General features: G+C 44.0%; 3 protein-coding genes across 3 annotated transcripts; 1 reads left to right on the forward strand and 2 right to left on the reverse strand.

Annotated features, from left to right (window-relative positions):
* Positions 1 to 362: 362 nt before the first annotated feature.
* On the reverse strand, positions 363 to 2,461 carry BCIN_05g02160 (hypothetical protein). Its single transcript, XM_024692887.1, has 3 exons — positions 2,106 to 2,461; positions 1,882 to 2,047; positions 363 to 1,824 (listed from the first exon to the last, which is right to left on the reverse strand). Exons 1-3 carry the CDS (start codon positions 2,141 to 2,143, stop codon positions 637 to 639), a joined length of 1,392 nt encoding a protein of 463 aa, XP_024548669.1. The 5' UTR covers positions 2,144 to 2,461; the 3' UTR covers positions 363 to 636.
* Positions 2,462 to 2,968: 507 nt separating this feature from the next.
* On the forward strand, positions 2,969 to 7,956 carry Bcstu2. The gene is made up of 4 exons (XM_024692888.1): positions 2,969 to 3,306; positions 3,466 to 3,572; positions 3,691 to 6,252; positions 6,316 to 7,956. The coding sequence occupies exons 2-4, from the start codon at positions 3,513 to 3,515 to the stop codon at positions 6,340 to 6,342; spliced, it is 2,649 nt and encodes an 882-aa protein (XP_024548670.1). The 5' UTR covers positions 2,969 to 3,306; positions 3,466 to 3,512; the 3' UTR covers positions 6,343 to 7,956.
* A 4,433-nt stretch (positions 7,957 to 12,389) lies between these two features.
* On the reverse strand, positions 12,390 to 15,999 carry BCIN_05g02180 (hypothetical protein). Its single transcript, XM_024692889.1, has 4 exons — positions 15,522 to 15,999; positions 15,325 to 15,415; positions 15,221 to 15,243; positions 12,390 to 15,123 (listed from the first exon to the last, which is right to left on the reverse strand). The coding sequence occupies exons 1-4, from the start codon at positions 15,553 to 15,555 to the stop codon at positions 15,047 to 15,049; spliced, it is 225 nt and encodes a 74-aa protein (XP_024548671.1). The 5' UTR covers positions 15,556 to 15,999; the 3' UTR covers positions 12,390 to 15,046.
* Positions 16,000 to 21,116: the final 5,117 nt, after the last annotated feature.

The raw sequence follows: 21,116 nt of genomic DNA on the forward strand, positions 1-21,116 counted from the left end.
TCAGCTCGCAGTGGAGTCCTGATTGAGGGTCGATTGTAAAGCGCCGGTTGGTAAGAACTTGTGAGAAGCAATTCAAGAAGTGTGGAGGCAATACGATGAAATCTAGGAAGAAGCAGCTTGCATCGAAACTGGAATAGAAGTTTGGATCACGGGAAGGGAGAGTGCTTCAAATTTACTGCCACAAAATTGACCATTCATGTCATGTCATGTCATGTCATGTGCTTACCTTGCATAATCATTTACCATCTGTGTATGATACACTACCCCCCTTCATGATTGTCATGTCTAGCTAGGTATTTGTTTACCTGTGAACTGTTACCCCAAGCTTAGGATTCTACTTCTTAATTTTGATCTCATAGTTTTGGAATACCATTGATTGTATTGAGAGTGTAGATTCTCTGTTCTGAAGTCGGTTATTCTTCATATTAAATTGAATTGTAATTGAGAGAAGCTAGTCAATGCGACTCCCCCTATACACATTCTAAGCATAAAGTTCGTGACATATTTCTCCAATAGCCAAGCCGGAGCAAGGAATTTATTCTTCTGGTATGAGCGAACTCCACGAACTCCTGTTGCTCTGATATCAAAGTTCTCTCTTGGTGATTTTCCTATTGATAGCACATGCTTTACATGTGGTCATGATGCAAACACTCGGACAACCTGGTCTACACATCCTGTCGCAATAACACATCTGATGCTTACTTTTGCATCCTCTTTCTTCGCTGTCCCATTCCCATTCTTGGTCGGAAGTGCCACTCCATTTTCTCCATTGAGAATAGGAACATCCTTTATGACACTTGGAGCCCATCTCATACAACTAACGAAATGTCCATGCGAATCACTTATCGTCTTCACACATTTTCCTTCCTGCGCAAGATCCCAACACCTTAATGTTCTATCATCTGCCACACTTAACAAATATTTTCCACCAGGATGAAAGACAAGAGCTCTAATCCAATTATCATGGCCAATAAGTGTCTTGATCAACGTACCCCTAGCATCCCATATTCGAATACTCTTGTCTCGAGCTCCGGTAGCGACGTATTCAGCGGAACTGCTCGCTGCAGGTGGTTTCTTTAACCCTGCCATGGCAGCCAGATGAGGGTAACTTGCTGGTGGAGCGAATACACAACATTCGATTGTATTTTCATGACCTAATAAAGTCGCCTTTGGTTCTCCTGATGATGCATCCCATATTCTTGCGGTTTGATCCACCCCAGCAGATAGAAGCCATCGGCCGTCGAAAGAAGGTGCTACATCACGAACCCAGTCCGCATGTCCTCGGATAGTTTTCACACAATATCCCGTGGAAACATCCCATATGCGTAAAGTTTTGTCTCGACTTGCTGATACCAAAAGGTTTCCTGATGAAGGTGACCCAGCTGCGCCACTAGGTATGAATCGTACGGCTGAAACAGAATGGTCGTGTCCCGGTAATGTGCGAATATTTTTGTACTGATCGCTTGGGTCCCATAATTTGATAGTGAGATCACTAGAACACGAGGCCAGTAATGTTCCTCCTCTCGGGCCACCGAAATCAACATCCAGTACGGCTCTTGTATGTCCTTTGACGGTGAGTTCCAATTCTCCAAGCTCCCAATCCCAAATTTTGATTGTGCAGTCCTCCGAGCCCGATGCCAACGATGAAAATACTGGATGGAACGCAACACAAGTAATTGCTTCCCTGTGCGACTGAAGATTGTGCCTCGCTGGTGATTTTGGTAACCAAGCTGTAGGATCTGTATTTCGATTTGATAGAGATGTAGGTGTTGCATTATCGATTTCACTTTGTAAAGCCGCGTTTCTCGCTTCGAGTTCCATTATCTATTTCCCAATAATCAGTATAGAGCTCTTGTTAAGTTTGACGTTGAGGATTCCTACCTTCTTTTGTAACCGCACCACACTTGTCCATTTCTTCTCCAGTAGACCTTCATATTTCTTGCTCGTGGCAGAATCGAAGCTTTCACCGATGTCAAGCTCCTCTCGTAACGTCGCGGCACTATGTAAAAGATTCGTCGAGGTAAGGTATGCTATCATAGACTTGTGCCTGCGAGAGTAATATTAGCCATCATGAGGATGTGATGAAGAAGACATGTTCAACTCACAGCTCCTCGGCCTGCCGCGACGTCAGATATTGGCTCATGGCGACTATTGTATGCGATACATGAAGTTGAATGGGATTTTGATATTGATTTCCTCCAAGGCTGATGCGCCTGGCAAGCGAAATATTAAACGGTTCGTTTCTTGTCTCCGATATCTGATAATGGTCTCTCTTTTTTTTTCCTCTTTTTTCCTTGTGGATGGGTAAATTGTTGTGATTTTGTGCCTTTTGACTTTTTCGAAGCGCAAGTATGCACACACGCTTTGCACACGTTCCTTCACACGTACCGGTAAAGAGTCAAGGTTCGGGATGGATGGCTAGATGGCTGGCTGGCTGGCTATACCTACTTTATTTATGCTCAGAAGCGCGGGGTGTCCACAACTTTTGTTTTGACGATAGGCGGTAGGGCAGAAGTACGCTCTTTGTGTTCATTTGGCTACTTTGGTCAATTGATGCGGATTCTTGTGTGTGGCATGAAACAACATTATGCACGAATTGATTATTATGCCATGAATTTGCAAATCCACGGAAGGTTCATGACGCTTTATTATACGATGAGTATCTATCTAGGTGCTGCTGGGCTGGGGAGGCAGGCGGGCAGGTAGGAACCTAGTAGGCCTTTTGGAAACATCTGGACGCGATGTTGCTTTCTTCTGTTGTCGACACTCACTCCGGACAGACAGACAGACGGACAGACAGATAGACAGACAGACGACGTGTGCACGCGTGTATTCTTCTTCTTGGGCCAAAAAGTTTCATCCCCTGATACATTTCGCCGCCCAACTCTACTCTGCGAGTCTGCCTTTATTATTATGAAAGAGAGTGCACGCGCCAGTTGGGCAGGGGTTTATCGATATCGGTCGTTACGGTTACGGTGACGGGAGTACCCTCTCTTCAATTTTGCGGTAAAGTCAACAACACAACGCATCAATGCAATACAATCCAATTCAATTCAATTCTTCTCACCCGTACGCTATATTTTGCAATTGTAATCTCAATAACTCATCAGGAATAGAATTTGCTGTTTCCATTCTTGACACACGCGGCATTCAAAGATAATCCTATCAATATCAGAAGTCAGTCACACAAATTTCAATCACAACAATCCATCCTATCTTTCTAGATACCGGCCGGTGCTTTCCTCTCACAAAACTCTGCCCCACGACCGTAAACTCTTTCTCAGATTTGCACACAGCATCACATTGGTAGGTAGCTTCCGTTGCTCTTTCCTATATGCAACAACGATGGCATTTCCTAATCTGCGACGCCTTCAATCCACGCCATTCTCTCTATGGGATTGGAGAAGCATCCCCCCCCTCCATCACCCATGTCTTTATCAAAGCTAAAGCTAACCAAACGGATAGCTGCTGGAAAGCTCCCACAGAGCCCTAAAAAAGTGAAAGGAGCCAAGATGGCAGAGCAAGAAGAAGATTTCAGTTCTCTCCCTCTCCCAGATAGATTTCAACATAAGGTATGGTTGCCCGGCTGGAATTCTCTTACAGTTATTTCCCTCATTTGCGCTATCAATCGCTTTCGGCTGGAGGCATGCATAAACTAAAAAACAGGCTAATATTTATGCTCGGTGATAGATATGGAAAGTAAGAAAGGCAGCATATGAAGATGCAGCGAAACAATTCGAAATCACTCCAGATGAACATGACCCAGTATTTAAACCATTTCTTAACGACCCTGGATTATGGAAGGGGGCGGTGGCAGATTCGAACGTTGCGGCACAACAAGATGGTATCGCGGCACTATGCGCTTTCTTAAAGTTTGGTGGGCGTGAACATTGTACCAGGACCCGAAGTCATACGTTAACTTCCTTGGTCGAGAAGGGATTAAGTTCAACAAGAGCTGCTACAAAAGCTTCTGCGCTTGAAGCCCTATTGCTATATGTCGAATTGGATGTAGCCGCCCCTGTCATCGAAGAGCTTCTTCCCGCATTGTCGCACAAACAACCAAAGATCATCGCAGCGACGGTAACTGCAATAACTGCCATATATCATGAATACGGATGCAAGACGGTGGATCCTAAGCCTGTTCTCAAAGTTCTTCCAAAACCATTCGGTCATGCAGATAAGAATGTACGTGCAGAAGCTACGAAATTGGCTATTGAGTTTTATAGATGGTTACGAGAGGCCATGAAACCAATGTTCTGGGGGGATCTTAAACCTACACAGCAGACTGATATGGAAGCCCAATTCGAAAAGATCAAGGGGGAGCCAGCGCCGAAACAAGAACGATTCCTCAGGTCACAACAAGCAGCAATGTCTAGGGCACCTCCCCCAGGCGAAGGTGGTGCAGAAGAGGAGGATGAATTAGAGGCTGAAGGTGTTGAGATTGATGCATTTGACTTAGCTGAACCACAAGATGTATTATCCAAGGTCCCTGCAAATTTCCATGAACAGTTAGCTTCGTCAAAATGGAAAGAGCGAAAGGAAGCGCTGGAGGCTCTATACACCTGTGTCAATGTTCCTAGAATTAAAGATGCCGATTTTGGCTTGATAGTTCACGGTCTGGCAAAATGTATGAAGGACGCTAACATTGCAGTTGTCACTCAAGCTGCACAGTGTGTTGAAGTTTTAGCTCAAGGTTTACGGAAGGGGTTCGCCAAATATAGATCCGTCATTCAAAGCCCCATTATGGAGAGATTAAAAGAGAAGAAGGCATCCGTTTCAGATGCTCTGGGTGCAGCACTTGATCAGGTATTTGCAGCAACAAGTTTGACTGAATGTTTGGAGGAAACCCTTGAGTTCTTGAAACACAAGAATCCTCAAGTTAAAGAGGGTACCGTCAAGTTCTTGATCAGATCGCTCAGGACAACTCGAGACGCTCCCTCCAAAGCCGAAGTGACTCAGATTTCAGAAGCTGCAAAGAAGTTGCTCGCGGAATCGAGCGAAGTACTGAGATCCAGTGGAGCTGAAGTATTGGGTACGATAATGAAGATCATGGGCGAGCGTGCAATGGGACCACACCTTGAAGGACTGGATGATATTCGGAAAACTAAAATCAAGGAATTCTTCGACACTGCAGAAGTCAAGGCAAAGGATAAGCCTAAGCCTCCACCCGCCCCTGTAGCCCCTAAAGCTGCCCCAGCAGCAGGTCCTAAGAAAATGGTGAAGAAGGCAGTCGCAAAAAAACCACCTCCACCACCAAGTCAATATGCTCAACAAGCTCCGTTGGAGCCTCAGCCTACAGCAAGAAGTGCCGCTGGATTAAAGAAGCCAGGTGGTCTTGGACTAAAACCACCAGGGAAAAAAGTGGTACCACCAGCACTTGCTTCACCCAAACGTAACGCCCCATCACCAGTTCCCATTGAAGAAGAAGCTCCACCCCCACCTCGTGTAGGTCTAGGTCGTGGACCAGCTGGTCGATCATTGGCAAAAGCACCATCCGCTAATGCAGCTCCTCCCATGTCCTCAATGTCACCTCCACCGGATGCCGGCCTGACTGCTTTGGAGAAAGCTGAGCTGGAAGAACTGCGATTGGATAAAGATCGATTATTACGCCAAGCTGACGAAATGCGCCAAGAACGCTCGAGACTATTTTCGGAAATTCAAGAATTGAAGAATCAAAATGCACAGTTGATAGAGGATCATACACGAGACGTTTTATCAATCAAAGCAAAGGAAACTCAACTTGTTCGTTCGAGAGCAGATGCCGAAACGGCGGAAGCAATGTGTGCGCAATTAAGGAGAGAGCAAAACAGATTGAAGCATGCTTTGTCAGCCGCTGAGAGAGCCAGTAATCACAGCCCATCGAGAGGATTATCGAGCCCCGTACGTGATGGAGCACATGATGAAGTTGGGAGTCACCGTGAATCTATGTATGGCGCTCCTTCAGATAGTGGACGCCAAGATTACAGAAGTCGCCCTCGCATGTCTATCACATCTTCAATTGGAGAAGATAATTCAAACGGGGCTGGTCCTTACGGTCGAAATATGTTAAGTCCTGATTTGGAGCCTGCAAGTAATGGAAGATCAAGTGCTGCTAGTGGTAGTGGCAGGGCTAGCCCAGCACCACCATCTTACACAAGTGATCGCATGTCTAGAACCGGTAGTATTCCTAGTGGCAATGGAACGGGTGTAGAAAGCTGGAAGAGGGCTGCCGAGGTCACAAGCGCTTTGAAGGCAAAAATTGAGCTTATGAAGGTAAGACTCTTATACATGCACTTACATAATGTTTTCAAGGTACTAATAACAATTCGTTCATAGGCACGACAAAACATATCCAAACACTAAGCATATGGAAATCAAATATTTAACGGACCAAGGATAGAATAAACATTGAGAGCATCGGGCAGATGGCGAAACGGAAAGGAAAGGATAGGAAAGGAAAGGTTTATTTGGCACTGATCAAACGGTGTTGTGGTCGTGCTTGGTATTTTTTTCCCTTGTGGTTCGAGGTGGCATCTTCTGTCTTGGTGCATGTAAAGGGTTTTATTCGTCGTCGTAGACGAGGGCGAGGCGAATGCGAATGAACGTGAGGCGAAATGAGACGATGATTATGCTCACCTGCCGTGTTCGATATGCGTATATGATCGTGGCTGGCGTTGATTGTACTATATTGTACTTTATTGTACGAGCGCAGCATATTTGCTTGAGGGGAAAGGATTTCATGTGCGTAGATATACACACATGTTTACGAAGTATAGGTTAGGGATGGATGCCTGCCTGCTTGATGCGTAACTGCGTAGCTGCGTAGGGGTCTTTTATTTCTCTTCCTTCAATGATACCATGGAAATGAAAACCTACTCTTATTGTTACGTGTGTTTGAAATCAGTCCATCATGCCGTTTATGTTTATGTTGATCTTTGGGATGCGGAGAAGGGAGAGACGAAAAGGACCCCTGGAATTGATGGTGATGGGGAGGTAGGGGGTTGGCTGTTGTGCAACGGAAATGAATTACACGGCACATGGATGACGATGTCAGGTTTATGTAGAGGTATGGATGATGCGTTTTGTGTTACAAGGGTCTGCTTTGGTGTTGCATTGTTTATTTGATGTATGTGTTTGTGTGGGTGTGAATGGGCGATTGGAGAAAGTAGTAGGATGTATGCTAAATGTAGGATACTTGATTTGGATGGGGATGGGGATGGGGATGGGGATGGGGATTGAGGTTTTTGTTATTTTGTTGAAGAAATGTTTTCTTGTTTTCTTTTTAAGGGGGAGTAGGGCGTTGGATGGTTGGGATGGTGATGGCATGACGTGAAGTAGAATGGTATGGGGGAATGTATTTCGATCTTGTATCTTGTGTGTATGTATGTATCTTGTATGTATGTATATTTATCTATGGGAGAGATGAGGTTACAACAGGTATTGAGAAAAAATCCCGCCTATGTCTAGGTACAGGTCCCTCTGCATCGGAGAATTTTTCTTTCGTACCAAAAAAAAACGGGAAGGCAGGCAGGCGGGAAGGAAGGGAGGAAGGAGGGAAGGAACGAAGGTCTTTTTTTGACATATGTAGGCGTTATGTATTATGTATCATGTATGCAACGCTGGGAGTTGAAAAATTCTCCGTGCCGGAGGGGGGTGGGTGGTGGTGAGGCTGTGAGGTTGAGAGTGGATAGGGGTAGGGAGTAGGGAGTAGGGAGTGTTGAGATTAGATGGTGCATTAATGGGCACGAGATCATAAGGGTTTATAGATGGAGTTTTGTATTGGAGCAGAGCAGAGAATCGCATGGCATGGCATGGCACGGGAGGGAAGTCTTGCATTGTTGTCGATACTTGTCGAGGGAGAGGAGAGATTGTTTGGGATTGAATTTCGAGGGTTAGATTGATAGATTGACAGTAAATTACGTGTATATAATAAATTAGCCTTTAGTACAGTTTATAATGGGTTAGTAGGGTGGTGTATTGCGATTACCTTTCCCGTCAAGTGACTATAAGTTCAGAGTTCGCTAATCGGGGAGAGACTACCTACCTAACCTATCCTATGAGAGAGAGAGAGAGAGAGAGAGAGAGAGAGAGAGATGAACGGAAATGAGTATCTAAAATCCTACGTACTAAGTGAATCGCATTGAATTGATTAGCAATGTAAAATCCTTTGAAGAAGAGGAGGAGGATGAGGAGGAGGAGGCGCGGGATGTCGAGACAGGAGGCTAGTAGGGAAGGGATACAGTTCTAGAAGCTTTGGGGAGTGGAATCCTTCGAGATGGTTGGCAGGCGATGTTGGAGACCTGAGTTTGCGATGCGTATCTATCCTCGTGCACTTCTATTTCGTAGTGTGATAACCTTATTGTATGGAGTGTACGTACCACATAGTGTATTATCAAAGGGTGGTGGCTCGGGTGGGCGTCATATCTTTTCCCTAAACAACACTTCTCACCGTTCTGAAAATATTGGAGAGATTTCCCAAAAGAGATTTTGCGGTATCGAGTGAATTTTTGGGGAGAAACAGTTAATCTAATCTTTTGATCTTCCAGTAGTTCTAATTTGGGTAAGGTAGACCCGTCTATGTGAGTGATGTGCAGGACGTCACATCACATCATATCACAACGGTCGGACATGACATTGGTAAGGTTTAGGACGAGGCAAGGGGTCTTCTTACATTTCCCAAGATGGGTTTGAGATGGATGGATGGATGGATGGATGGGAAGCTGGGGTTGAATTGGATGCTGGCACATGATATCCTGTATATCTATGCTTGTCAGATGAAAAGTGGCGGGTGTGGTGGAGAGGTATGAGTGGAAGGCATGAAGCGGCACGGATATGATTTCAAACATCACAGCGGTGTTGTATTGGGTGTTTGTTTGGGTGGTGGATGGATTGGATGTCGGAGAGAGGGAGAACAGATGGTTAGGTTTGGTTAGAGTGATTAGATTGGGGGTGCTTATCCAGGATGTACGGCACTGTACCGAGCAGTGTACTTTGCATTATGGTAAACGAATATGAAGGGGTATTACTTACCGTATGAAGTTCGCTATTGATAACAACATCAAGCCTCACCAGCATGCATACTCACATACTCACGAATACCTCTCGCTACGCAAGCTTTGCTTCCACGAAAACACGATCTGTAGGACATGTTAATTGCAAAAGGGAATTGGATACCGTGGGTACCTGGGAATGGGAACATGGAAGACGTTGAACTGATGGTCTAAGTTTGGTAGCGAATGTATGCGCAGCTGAGAAGGGAATAGATGATGAGCGCTGCATATTCGGGGTGGTAGTAGAAGGGGATGTGTGGGTGAGGGGTATGCCCTTGTTTTATTGGAGAGAAAATATGTGAGCGAGGACGAGTGAGATTAGATGATTCATCTACCTGTAAACAAACAGGTATGGCTAAGATGAGAGGTCGGATGGAACTAGAGATGGGGTGAGAATTTGGGCAGCTTTACTTATCATTCAACAACGGATAAGAAAAATGGTGAGCTTGTGACTTCTTTTGAGATACACGGCTTTGTATTTGTTATTAATTGATTGATGATATGGAAGTAAGACTATCGAGAAGATCATCTTCAGTGGTCTAAAGGATGAATAAGGCAGGTGGGGGTAACACGAATGATACACCTTCTATCGTATATCGATGGATGAGTTGGCCTCGCTAGCTAGTAGTAAATGGATGAAGTCGCTCCGAGTAAGAACTTCATATGGAGTGCCGACGACGAGGATGAGTAATGAGTAATCGGTGAAGGAATCTAGTGTATCATTTGCACAACTTGACATGACATGGCTGGCTTCGGAGTGAGCGGAGAAGGAAATGTCTATCGAGCTCCCCTGTTGGAATTGCAACACTCAAGTGTGTCTAGGTTAATTTATTGAAAGTTAAAATAATTGAACATTGCGGAAACTTGTTAATCCTGCTATCAATTTACAATAATTAACAATGATTTTCTCAATGCTTCTCTTGGGCGTCGTACACGTAGTAGACACGAACCTACAGCTACATACGATATGCAGGAACCATATGATCAGACATGGCCAGGTTAATGGGAATAGATTTGTAAAATTTGATCACCTTTCATGCTGGACGACCATATGTATGTATACTGCAATAAGTCAGAATCCGGTAAACATATTATAGCACCCTGACTGCAGCTATGTATTGGAAATCGTTATGTTCTTCTGTCAGTTGATGAACTAGGTATGGGTAGAAAAACCGTTAAGACGGGTTCGACGGGCAGGTAGAGATAGTGACAGTGCGTACATATGTGGTGGAGGGACGGGATCGGCTATAAACATCCGTTTTCCCTAGTCTTTTGTTCTCGAGTCTGTCGTTGCAATGTCAATCAAGGGAAAGGGATATCTGGTTCTACTGGACTGATTCGGTGGAAGGATCTCCGAGGTCTATGGGGAAGCTCTTCATGCCGTACTCAAAACCAGTGTATGCTGTGATCACAATATATCCAATGTGATACGATGAGTTTGCCGCTTATTTCTTTCTCGCTATAACCTAAGACCTTTCATTAGTTGATATCTATGTGAAAAGCAAGACTCTACAGATGCAACGCCGGCTGAAGGATTGCTAGTAAAGTCTTGACCAAACGCCAAAATACCCCCTTGCCATCCGCCGAGACCACTCCTCTCCTCTTCTCATCCCGTCTGCTCAGAACCTCAGGTATCTGCATCTCCATCCAATCTTTCTAGCCCCCAAAGATTTAAGCAATCGAAACACCATAGAAATCTTAGCCTGGCACAGCATGTCTCGTGTACGTCAATATCTATCACCTCTCAAATTCTCTCCAATCTCGCTCATCTACGAATCCATACTTCCGAATCCGCAACCCCCGTAAGGTGCCACAAACAGGAGTATTTCCCGCAAGCCACCAACCATCCATTCAAACCCTCTGTAACCCTTGTCTTTTACTGCTTCGACTGCTCGCATCCCGTTTCAACGGCTCTTTTACGGTACATTGATTCTCATCGGTATTTGCCATTGCAGTTGCAGCCGTTTGCTAGCTTTCCATGTCTTGTCTCGTCTCGGACGGAATGGAAACGGCTCTAATAGGAGAAAAGGAACATTGTAATAAAATATGCTCCGCACGTGAGCGAGATGCTTCTTGATGAGTGGCTCCGGTAAGAGCCGGTATCATATGTCTGGGGGCATTGGACATATGTAACCTAATGCTATCTGGAAAAAAAAAATGCTTACCTCCGACGCCGTTACGAATCTATTTGCTTACTAGGTTCCTAGCCACATCTACCCACATCGTATTCTAATAGAAATGAATACCGATATCCGTCCATATCAACACCCCTAGTATGTATGAAAGTATATCGAGGTCATTGAAGATATTGTGACATGAGGTGATTGATAGTGACTTGCCTAATCGGGTAATTTTTCAACACACGATATCTCCTAGTTTTCACACGAAATCACTACTTCATGGATTCTTATCCTTTTTTCTGACAATGATCGAATGACAACTGCATCCCGCAGTCCACCCCCACCAAACCCCACGTCTTCTACGACCGTTTGGAAGAATGGCAGGATGAATTACCCTGTCTAGACCTAGGCGATGTAAATTCTAGAATTTCTACTCGGTACATTTCCCACGCGGGTACCCGGTCAGATACATGTCAATGTTGCTTACAGTTAGTCACTAGTACATCACATATGGAAAGTTGGCTATCCATTTCGCGTGGCCAAGGGCTGATCGTCCCAAGCAGATGGGAATAAAAACAAAACAGACAGCAGACAAATGTGATAGATCAAATAATTTGAAAATCAGAATCGTCTCGGTACCAAAGTTAAAATACACCCCGCTCTCTTATAGAGGAACCTAGAGAGCCCAAAGACCTGGTTACTATGTATGGCGAGATCACAGAATGAAAGACTGGAGTCTCTGCGGTGCAACACATCTTCTGGTATGCCGAGTAGCTTCTTGCTCGCTTGTATACAATAGCGTCTAAAAGCTGTGTAATCGTGCTCATCGAGCTATAATAAACGTTATAAGAAGCAAGGAAGACTACTGCCTAGATAGAAGTTATTTTAATATGATTAAAGGAATGAAAAAGTACAAGGTGCAAGATGGGATATTGATTACGAAGAATGAATGTACCGAAGTGGCTAAAAAGAATGCCTCGGAGTAAGAATAACAAAACATGTTCGTATTCAGAAATAGGATATGTTTGCGATTATTTTGCTAGAATGGTACAGTAAACCAGCTTCAGTGTGTGCGAATGCACCATACAGGTAATGCCGATGGTAACAAATGATAGTAAGATGACTGTATTGCGCAGAAAATTGCAACCAACAAGGAGAGGGGGGGGGCACACGAAGTATCATTCGGAAACCCATTCTCACCGGTATATGCAAATGAAACCAACATCATTTTAACAATTGTTGATAGCAGCGAAGCGAAGAGCGATCCATTTCTTGATTTCTATTCTATCAAGTACGTCAAGCTTACATCATATCATTATCATATCATTATCGTATCAATCACATCAATCAAGCCCTTCACCGCATACTCAACAAAAAAACAACCAACCTCCCTTCCTCCCTACCTGACCTGAGCCAAGACAGAGGACGAGTGAAAGACGTACAGTAACACTACATACGAAAAGAATTCCACCACGACCATCAATCATCTCTCACATTGCTTAACCTCACACGCCCACAAAGCTCCCACACTCCACGATCCTGGACCCCGCACACAACAACGCATCACATCTAGGTTAACCATGGTATTGGACCGCATCTTTCACATATCATCGCGTAGGGCATAACAATCTCATGTGCCAGAATCCCATCCATCTATATCTCTCCGTATAAATGCGTGCCCGAACTCGGCAATTGTTGACCTTTCACGATTGGATCTCGGCACAAGTCACTTACCTAGGTGTCTAATCATGTCGTAAAAGAATCCCGATGCTCTTCACCGTCGACGATACCTTTCTTACCTCGCCTCCTTATTCTCATCACTTCTCGCTTTTTGTCGTCGTTCTTTTTCTTTTCTTTCCTTTCCTTTCCTTTTCCTTTTCCTTTCCTTTTCCTTTTTCTTTTCCCTCCCGAATATCTATGTATCCTGCGTACAAGTTCTAATTCTACACTGCAAATCCCCCACACCGTTCTTTAACCCGGATACTGGGAATCCCCAAATCATGATGATCAACACAACAAACACCCTTTGGATCTGCGTACTACGCCGGTAGCCAGCACATACATACATACATATATACATATATACATACATACATACTCTGTCTGTACATACCACTAATCAATTCCCATTTTCGACCCCTCCTCAAAACTTCTCAATTTTTTCAGAATCTTCTCTCCAGTTCCTTGGCGCGCCACAGAAGCTACACATTGTACAATCCTTCTATTATCGCCCAGAAATGATAACAAATAATCGTGTAGACAAATGATATTCATAGAATATAATCGATCCAATGTCTTTCTCCTGTAGTTACATTTCATCTTTCGTCGTGCATAAAGATGCGCAGTGCATCGACTCAGCAACCAAAGGATACACAGGTCCACATATCCAAGTATGCAAAGTGCCTTCCGAAACACACCTAGATCTCCCACTTCCTTAGCCACACCACCTTTCTCATAAAAAGTTGATATGACAAGAATATCCCGAGTCGAATTAAAGACATTCCGAAGAGTGGTAGTAAAAATATTACATCGAAATCTCAGATAATCGATTTACCCCTCCATCCTGTCCACACGCAATGAATTCGCAATCATGACCCGTGCATAAAATGGCATGACTCCCTGAGACGAAACGAAACAGATCAAAGCGGACGCGACGGCTATGCACAGGTACCTACCTACCTGTCGATGACATCTTCTGCATCGAATCTCCCGTCCTCCCAAGCCGCTCCACTCGTCCAAGCGTTCATGTGAAAAATCTAAAATAAAGAAAAAGTATATGTAGAAGGCCCCTGGCTGCATAACTTGTACTTCCCCATCATCCAATACTTTTCGAGCAATGATGTTGAGGGCTTCTCCTGTCTTGAACGCGGGCCGGTAGTGAATTTCCAGGTCTGGGGGAAAGGGGAGATGGGAGGTTTACGGCCGGCTCTTGCGGTAAGTTGAGTTCTATCATGCCTTTTTTGTCCCGGTCTTTGGTGGTGGGAGGAGGAAGCTAGACGCTGGATGTACGATGTAAGATGTGTGTTACCATGACCAGTGGATGAGATTGTCTTCCCCTGAGATATTGGAAAATCTTGGATGCCTAACGGATGGAACCGTTTTGGTTCGTTTGTCTTTCTTTCTTGTGTTTTGTGGCCGTGAAATACGGATTGCTCTAGTTTCTAGACAAATTTCGGCCTGGAACATTCCCGAATCCTGGAAGTGGTATAAAGAGAAAAAGAAGAAGAGAGGAATGCATCTTTGGTTTGCGGATGCGCTTGTGTTTGATATGTAAGAATGTTGTATGTGGAATACATACATCTCATTCTCAATGATCCATTATCATTCATATGAATCTTGATACTCGTAGAAAAAATGAAAGTCCCTTATCCTGCGAGTAAATTTCCAGTGAAAAAGTGACATCCTTCCCGAAATGCACCACACTATTCATAGGGAGAACGCCTTCCCATCCCATCCCATTCCTTGCCTGATCTGTCCTTCTTAATAATTTCCCAATCCTCCATCCGTTGCTGGATATGTACTGTATAAAAAAGATGTCCTACTCCATACCCGTACCCGTACCCATACCCATTCCCATAACATAAGCCATCCAGTTCCCTTGCTCCATTCCAGTGTTATTCTTTGCATTGCCCAAAAATCCTTGTGTTGGAATCATTTATGTCCAGCATACTATACAAACATGTGGTAAAGTAAGAAGTATGCCAGGCCGGTGATGATTCAGAAAAGTCTTCGCCTCCTTCGTCCTGGTTCCGATTGATCCGATGACGTTCTTCTTCTTTTATTTCTTTCAGTTCTTTTGGTGCTTTTCGTTTGTTCCCTATGTCGTTCCCAGGTTTCGTCGTCATACATAACAGATGGATGAGCACAAGTCCCGAGTATGAGCGAGTCGATTATTCATCATAGGTGAAGGCGAGCCGTCTTTTTGGTGATTCGAGAATACCATTCTGGCATCTCTCCCACGTGTTTACAGTCTCCTAATGACTTGTTAGCAAGTGTCGGATATATCATACTATTGCGTGTTCGGTCCGAACGGTCTAGACTCGACGGAAGTGAAGGAGGGGTTCTACTAACCGCACATTTCCGATTCACCTAACCTATAAAAATCCACAATTAGTACATCTGATTCGGGAAAAATTGGTACACGGTATATGTTGAAAGAGCTGAAATGCAAGTACCTAAACTCGACGGCCACAACATTGGGTGGGCACCGGCGATGTGTCGTCTCATAATTGATACACCATGCCCGCACTGTATACCGAACGTGACCTATAAATCAAATAGAAACCGTTAGTCTAATTCGTCAATACGTAAGTAAATACGTAAATAGATCACAAATAGATTTCCAACAATGAAATAAAAAAGGACCACTAACCACATCGAAACTCAACCTGAGTATAATCGCACATTTCCAACGTTTAGAGAGTGAAAGTGCTATGAGGCGAGGGGGTAGTTGAAAGATTTATCTCAGCCTCGGACCGGGATATGTCTTTTCTCTTATCTTATATTGTGAGCCGAAGTAAGAGAGAAAACGAATGTCGGAAAAGTTCAGGGTGTGTGAGGTTCTCTTTAATTGAAGGGATAAAGTGTAAAAGTAGAAGTCGGTCTTGTTTGTTATGTAGTTATGGTTGTGGGGATTGGGTAGAGGAGGGGAAGTAGTTGGGTTGAAGTAGAAGAAAGTCTGATGTTCCTTTTTTTTTTCTTCTTTCGAGAAAAGTTTCGAGGTCAAGATCGAGAACGATGAGCGACTACATATGTACAAAAAGCTCACCAGAACATGCACCCCTCGATCTAAGGTTCCACCCGGTTGATTCGGTCCATTTAGGATCAAAAGATTCACGGTGTGGTCCTCCGGGGTAGATTCGATATTGTAGGATACCTAGGTACATCTTTCATGTTATAATGAATTTTTAGCTTTTTCTTCCCATTTGAACCTTAACTCGATCGAGTATAATTCTGGAAAAGCCTCATTTTTTTATTTCTAAAATGACGGTTAATTAATCGAAATTGACAAGGTAATACAAGTGGCTTTTCAACTTTTTCAAGAATTTCAAAAGAGTAGAACAAGGTTTGAGAACAATTAGCAGAGTGTAGGTTTGCAGGGGACGAGCGAATGCCGGGACGACAAACAGATTTCAGGGGGTAGAAGAGTCAACTGAATGAAAGAACAAGGTCAACTTACTGGTCAAATCCTCTAGTAGACCATTCTAGCGATTTTCACAACACGTGGAATCCTTAACTATTAATTAACTAACAGCGGCATGGATTTGCGGTGCTAACCGAACAATGCTAAAAGTGCTTTTGAGAATCCTCTTTGGCTTTGTCTCAGAATAGTAAGTGGATATCTCATTTGGCATCAAGGGCTTCAGGGCCCATTTCAGAGATTTTCGGTGACAGATTCTGCAAGCGCCGAGCACCTGTTACAAAAATTATAAAACAGTGTTGAAAAATGGCAAGTGAACGTTGAAAGACGGGGTCAGTAGAATTCAAAGTCGCTTGCTTGGCCAGTCGAAGTGGATATTATAGCAAACAACTAATCTAATCTTCAAGCGCCTTCGGGGTAATCCAACCGAAATAAAAGCATTGTGATGAGCAAAAATCTCAAGGCAGGAGTCAAGAATCTTCTAAAAGACAAATATAGCCTAAGATTTGTTCTGGATATTGTTGCGAAAATTGTGTCAACTACTATCTCAAAAAGCAACCAAATAAGCCCTTTAGAGTTATGATACTCAGAAGTTCCAGCTCAGTAGTTTGACGGCATTCAAGTTAGAAAATTGCTGTTTTCAAGAAAGTGTCGCAAGGGTATGAAGCGCTATCATAACTGGCGTGATGAATGACTTGCGAAGTGAGTTGCCAAATTGCTAGGGGGGTGTGGAGGATATGTCGGACCATTACCACGTTGCTGGGTCTTTAGAGTTTAGTCCGCGTGAAAGGGTCGGGCTTCTAAACCCAGAGACACAACCAAATGAGGGTTCCAGCGAGGGAATCAGCCATAATCTCGTTTCTGAGAAGATGATGACAATTCACACCTTCGCATCGCTATCACCGACGTGCGTGAGGAACGTGCCCGACGAAGAACATCATCCTGCTCAGGTAGAAAGTCCAAGTTAGCTTGGGAGTCTGAGCAGCGGCACAGTTTTGACGTAGCCAAGTATTTTCCTGTCGGTAGTTAGATGCTGATCGTAGATCAAATGCTCATAATACTACAAGTTGGTCAAGTGCTTACATGTTTCCGTAGCGTTGCATGCCCTACTAGACTTGCTGAAAAGGATCTTCCATTGAAGACACAACTACGAATTCACAGAGGTGTTGAGGTCAGGCACTGATGGAACTTGGAAGCCGATCAGCGCATTGCTCCACCGCTTTATTGTAGCGGCATCAAGCTAAGGAAATTAGCGTCACGGGTATCCTTTTTCTCATTTCTGTCCAGCCGTCATCGAAACCTCATAGGGCATATAGAAGATTCTATTGTTCCATGGGAGGGTCCAGCATTGTTTGTAGATTATGTATGCTTCGTATTCCTTTTTTTACACATTGAAATCGAAATATTGGCGAAAATCATATGCCGTCTCCGACGGCATAGTTTTGAACTCGGAGCATTTTATAAAGCTGCAAGGGGTGATTCGAGCTAGAAGACTCAGAGTGGGGATGTTTGCTATACGGTATCGCCGGTATGGCAGTAATCATACCTCAAAAATGCGAATGAGCTAGGACAGACCAGCTAGAACACAAATTAACACACTATACTTCGTCAGCTAGGTAGATTTTGAGTTTCCTTGGAAGCAATTTTAGCTGAGTTGACCTCATCCAAAAATGAATAGCTATCGGTTAACCTTATCATACACGCAGCTTAATGCCTAAGTTGGCATCCCCATCCCTTAACCAGCTACAAACCCTAAAGTCATTGAGCCTGAACCCTACTAGTAAACGAACCTTATGACAGCGGAGTCCGACTTTCGGGTTTCATTTTGATCCCGATTCAAAAAGGACCACCGTGGCATTGGTATCACAATCTACCGCCGATGTTACACAAACAATACAATCAAATGAACTCGGGCATTCCATGAAGCTTGAACCATGTGGTTGTTAAGATTTGGGTTTGACTGGAGTTTTCCCACTCCTTGAATTTTACAATTCGCCCTGCACTGTACTGTACCAGAAACCAAACTCTGATCACAGACACGACCGAGTACAGACACGTCAGACACTCAAAGGGATGGCAAAAAGAGGAGTTCCACTTCTCTGGTCCTATTATCAATAGGAAAGGGAACTTTCCTAACAATGCCTTTGCAGCACATGAAACAGAGCCAATAATTACCATATTTCTTGAAAAGCTCAGAGATGAGCCGTTGATCTGGCGAAGACGCGTCTGTCAAAACCCCTCCAGAAATGAACCACCGACTCGCACTCAGTACCAATATTTTGCATGCAATACGAGGGATCGGTGTGGGGATCATAGTCAATTACACGGCAGAGACCTTCAACAAGATTAACGAAGGATAACCTGCGCTCGACTACCGCGCTAGGTGGAGCGACAAAACCTGATTGCCGCCATCTTAATATAAAATTTCTTCGGAGATTAGAATGTGGCAATTCTCTCAAGGAATGACATGTCATCGAGAAGCACCTGCCTGAAAATCTGATGATGTTGTTCTAGCCCTTAGACGCTTCGGTTTTAGGCGCTGAGTATGCAGGCAGAATTGAACACATGAGCAACCTCGTGGGGAATAGTCGCGCTCTATCGAGAAGAGACGACGAGACAACAATACAATACGGAATTCGGAGAGTAGCACGAAATCCGAAGGATCAATAGGATTGATCGATGCTATCATCTTTACACTGTAAAGCCTCGCCACATCTCTAGAGTAAGTAAATCATTGTCTCCACAGTTGTTGCACAGAGTTGAAAATGGCAAAATAGTTCTTGAATTTGGTATTTGAGATTTGGAAGTTAGAACTCTGTCATCTTCTCTCAGTTTGATCAATGCCACGGTCCTTTTCTTATGTCCATGGATAATATCAGCTCAACCGGGTTGGATAGAATGAGAATTGTACGATATTCTTGAGGTTATTCCAATATTGATGTTAATGATCTTGGCTGGCGTCCTGTTTGCTACTGTTGCTATTTTTGCACACAAAGCACCTTGTAGGTATACTGGCCGCCAGTCCGTGGTGAATCAATTCAGTAATCACTAGAAGATATAAAAAGAAACTTTCTTCAAACCAAACTACAAACTACATCAACGTTCAGCTCCGATAACAATACGCTCCAACCCACCAAAGGCCAATGGCCACGCAATACAAGGATCCCGAGTCAGTAACTAATTTGTAACTTTTTCATAGGGTTACACCATATCCACCACGCAATATTCATTTCTGTCTCACACAGCCTTGCATTTAATATCTTGGCATCCAGCTGTGTGGTAAAATAATACTTGTCTACATACGTACTCGGTAAGGGTTCAGCCCCACAGCCCCCTTTTGTTACTTGATTATGATTCGGGACTTTTCCTCACTCAAATCATCTTGCTTGTTTGCCCCTCTTCCTTCGTGATCTCCTGCACCCCGCAGAACTAACCATTTTGTAATGGCGATGACCTTGTCTCGTCACTGCATGCAGTCTGTACATTACACACATAGATATATGCGAGTAGACACATGACTACTGTAAGACAAGAATCCAGCAATGTCTTCTTATCTAAACTCTAATTAGACACCAAAAGTCTAATTGTAGTCGCCGACGTAATTGTATCAAGAAAAGCATTTCTGGGATTCAAACTTCCAAGCATCATTATCGCAGTCTAGATTGATGCGATCGCCGTATCATGCGTTACTTTTGTATAATTGTTGATCCGTTCGCCTCGTTTCCTTCCTCATAAGGTTCAATCCTTCCGCGCGCTTCCAAAGATCTAGACTCGAGAAAAGCACCAAAAATGAACTTCAACCTCAACTCTCTATCCGTATCTGCAGTACTCGAACGCTTCATTTCATCCAGCCGCGATCGCCGAGTCCGTTCCATTTGTGTCTTGAATTCATAGCGTTTCTACCTACACTTTTCCAGCATTTCCTCATTTTCCAAAATATTGTCAACCGTGGACTTGGGACTACCCCTTGTTCTTGATACGCTTAACTCCCCGGATCTCGTATCACATCTATTGACACTATATATCACAGTCACAATCCTTCCATCTTCTCTCAGCCCAACCCGACCGGTTTCCTCGAGCGTTCTCGTCGCGTCCGCTCATGTCCACCCGTGCAATGCGGAAGGAACTCTATTTCCTCCCGCTTTCTCTCACGTCAGCAGTAGACTCGGGCCTGGCTTCTTATCAGTGATATCTCTCGGGACAATCTACCCGGGCACGCCGAGTTTGCAATGATCTGATTGACACCCAAAAGAGGTCAAAGCATTTTCACGGAAGAGAATGTACCGACATCTCAATTTGGGCCAGGTTTTCAATCTTATGTCTTCAGCTTTTAATAGTAAATTCTCCTTCCTGGCACCAGCACTGGTTGCACATCATAATGAATCGGGGGGTTATTATTGTGAGGCTTTGAATTGGCGTTTGTGGTGCAGATCATGCATGATCAATTGTCTTGGATGCGGTCGAAGCTCTCAAGCAGGTACTGAAGATGTTAGAATAAACTGATATCTATCATCTGCAAATAGGAAGCCTCGAGTTTCTTTTGAGAAATTCTTCAAATCCTATTTATTAGCTTCCATACTGTCAGTATTGACATCTTGTGTGGTTGTAGTACTTCTCCATGGGTATTTGAATTGGGAGTTTGGCACTGTCGTATGATGCGACAGCTGATCTAGAACCTTACTCATGCTCAACATGTTCTTCAACCGCATGACGCCATTGGATCCCAAAAGAATTGACTGCAAGTCAGTAGAGGACTTAAACCCTTTATCATGGGGATCAAAGAGTACCCCAATTTGAATGAGACTCCCATTCAACGATGGACAAAAG

The sequence above is a fragment of the Botrytis cinerea genome, chromosome 5 (genome assembly GCF_000143535.2).
Source record: "Botrytis cinerea B05.10 chromosome 5, complete sequence".
Lineage (NCBI taxonomy): Eukaryota > Fungi > Ascomycota > Leotiomycetes > Helotiales > Sclerotiniaceae > Botrytis > Botrytis cinerea.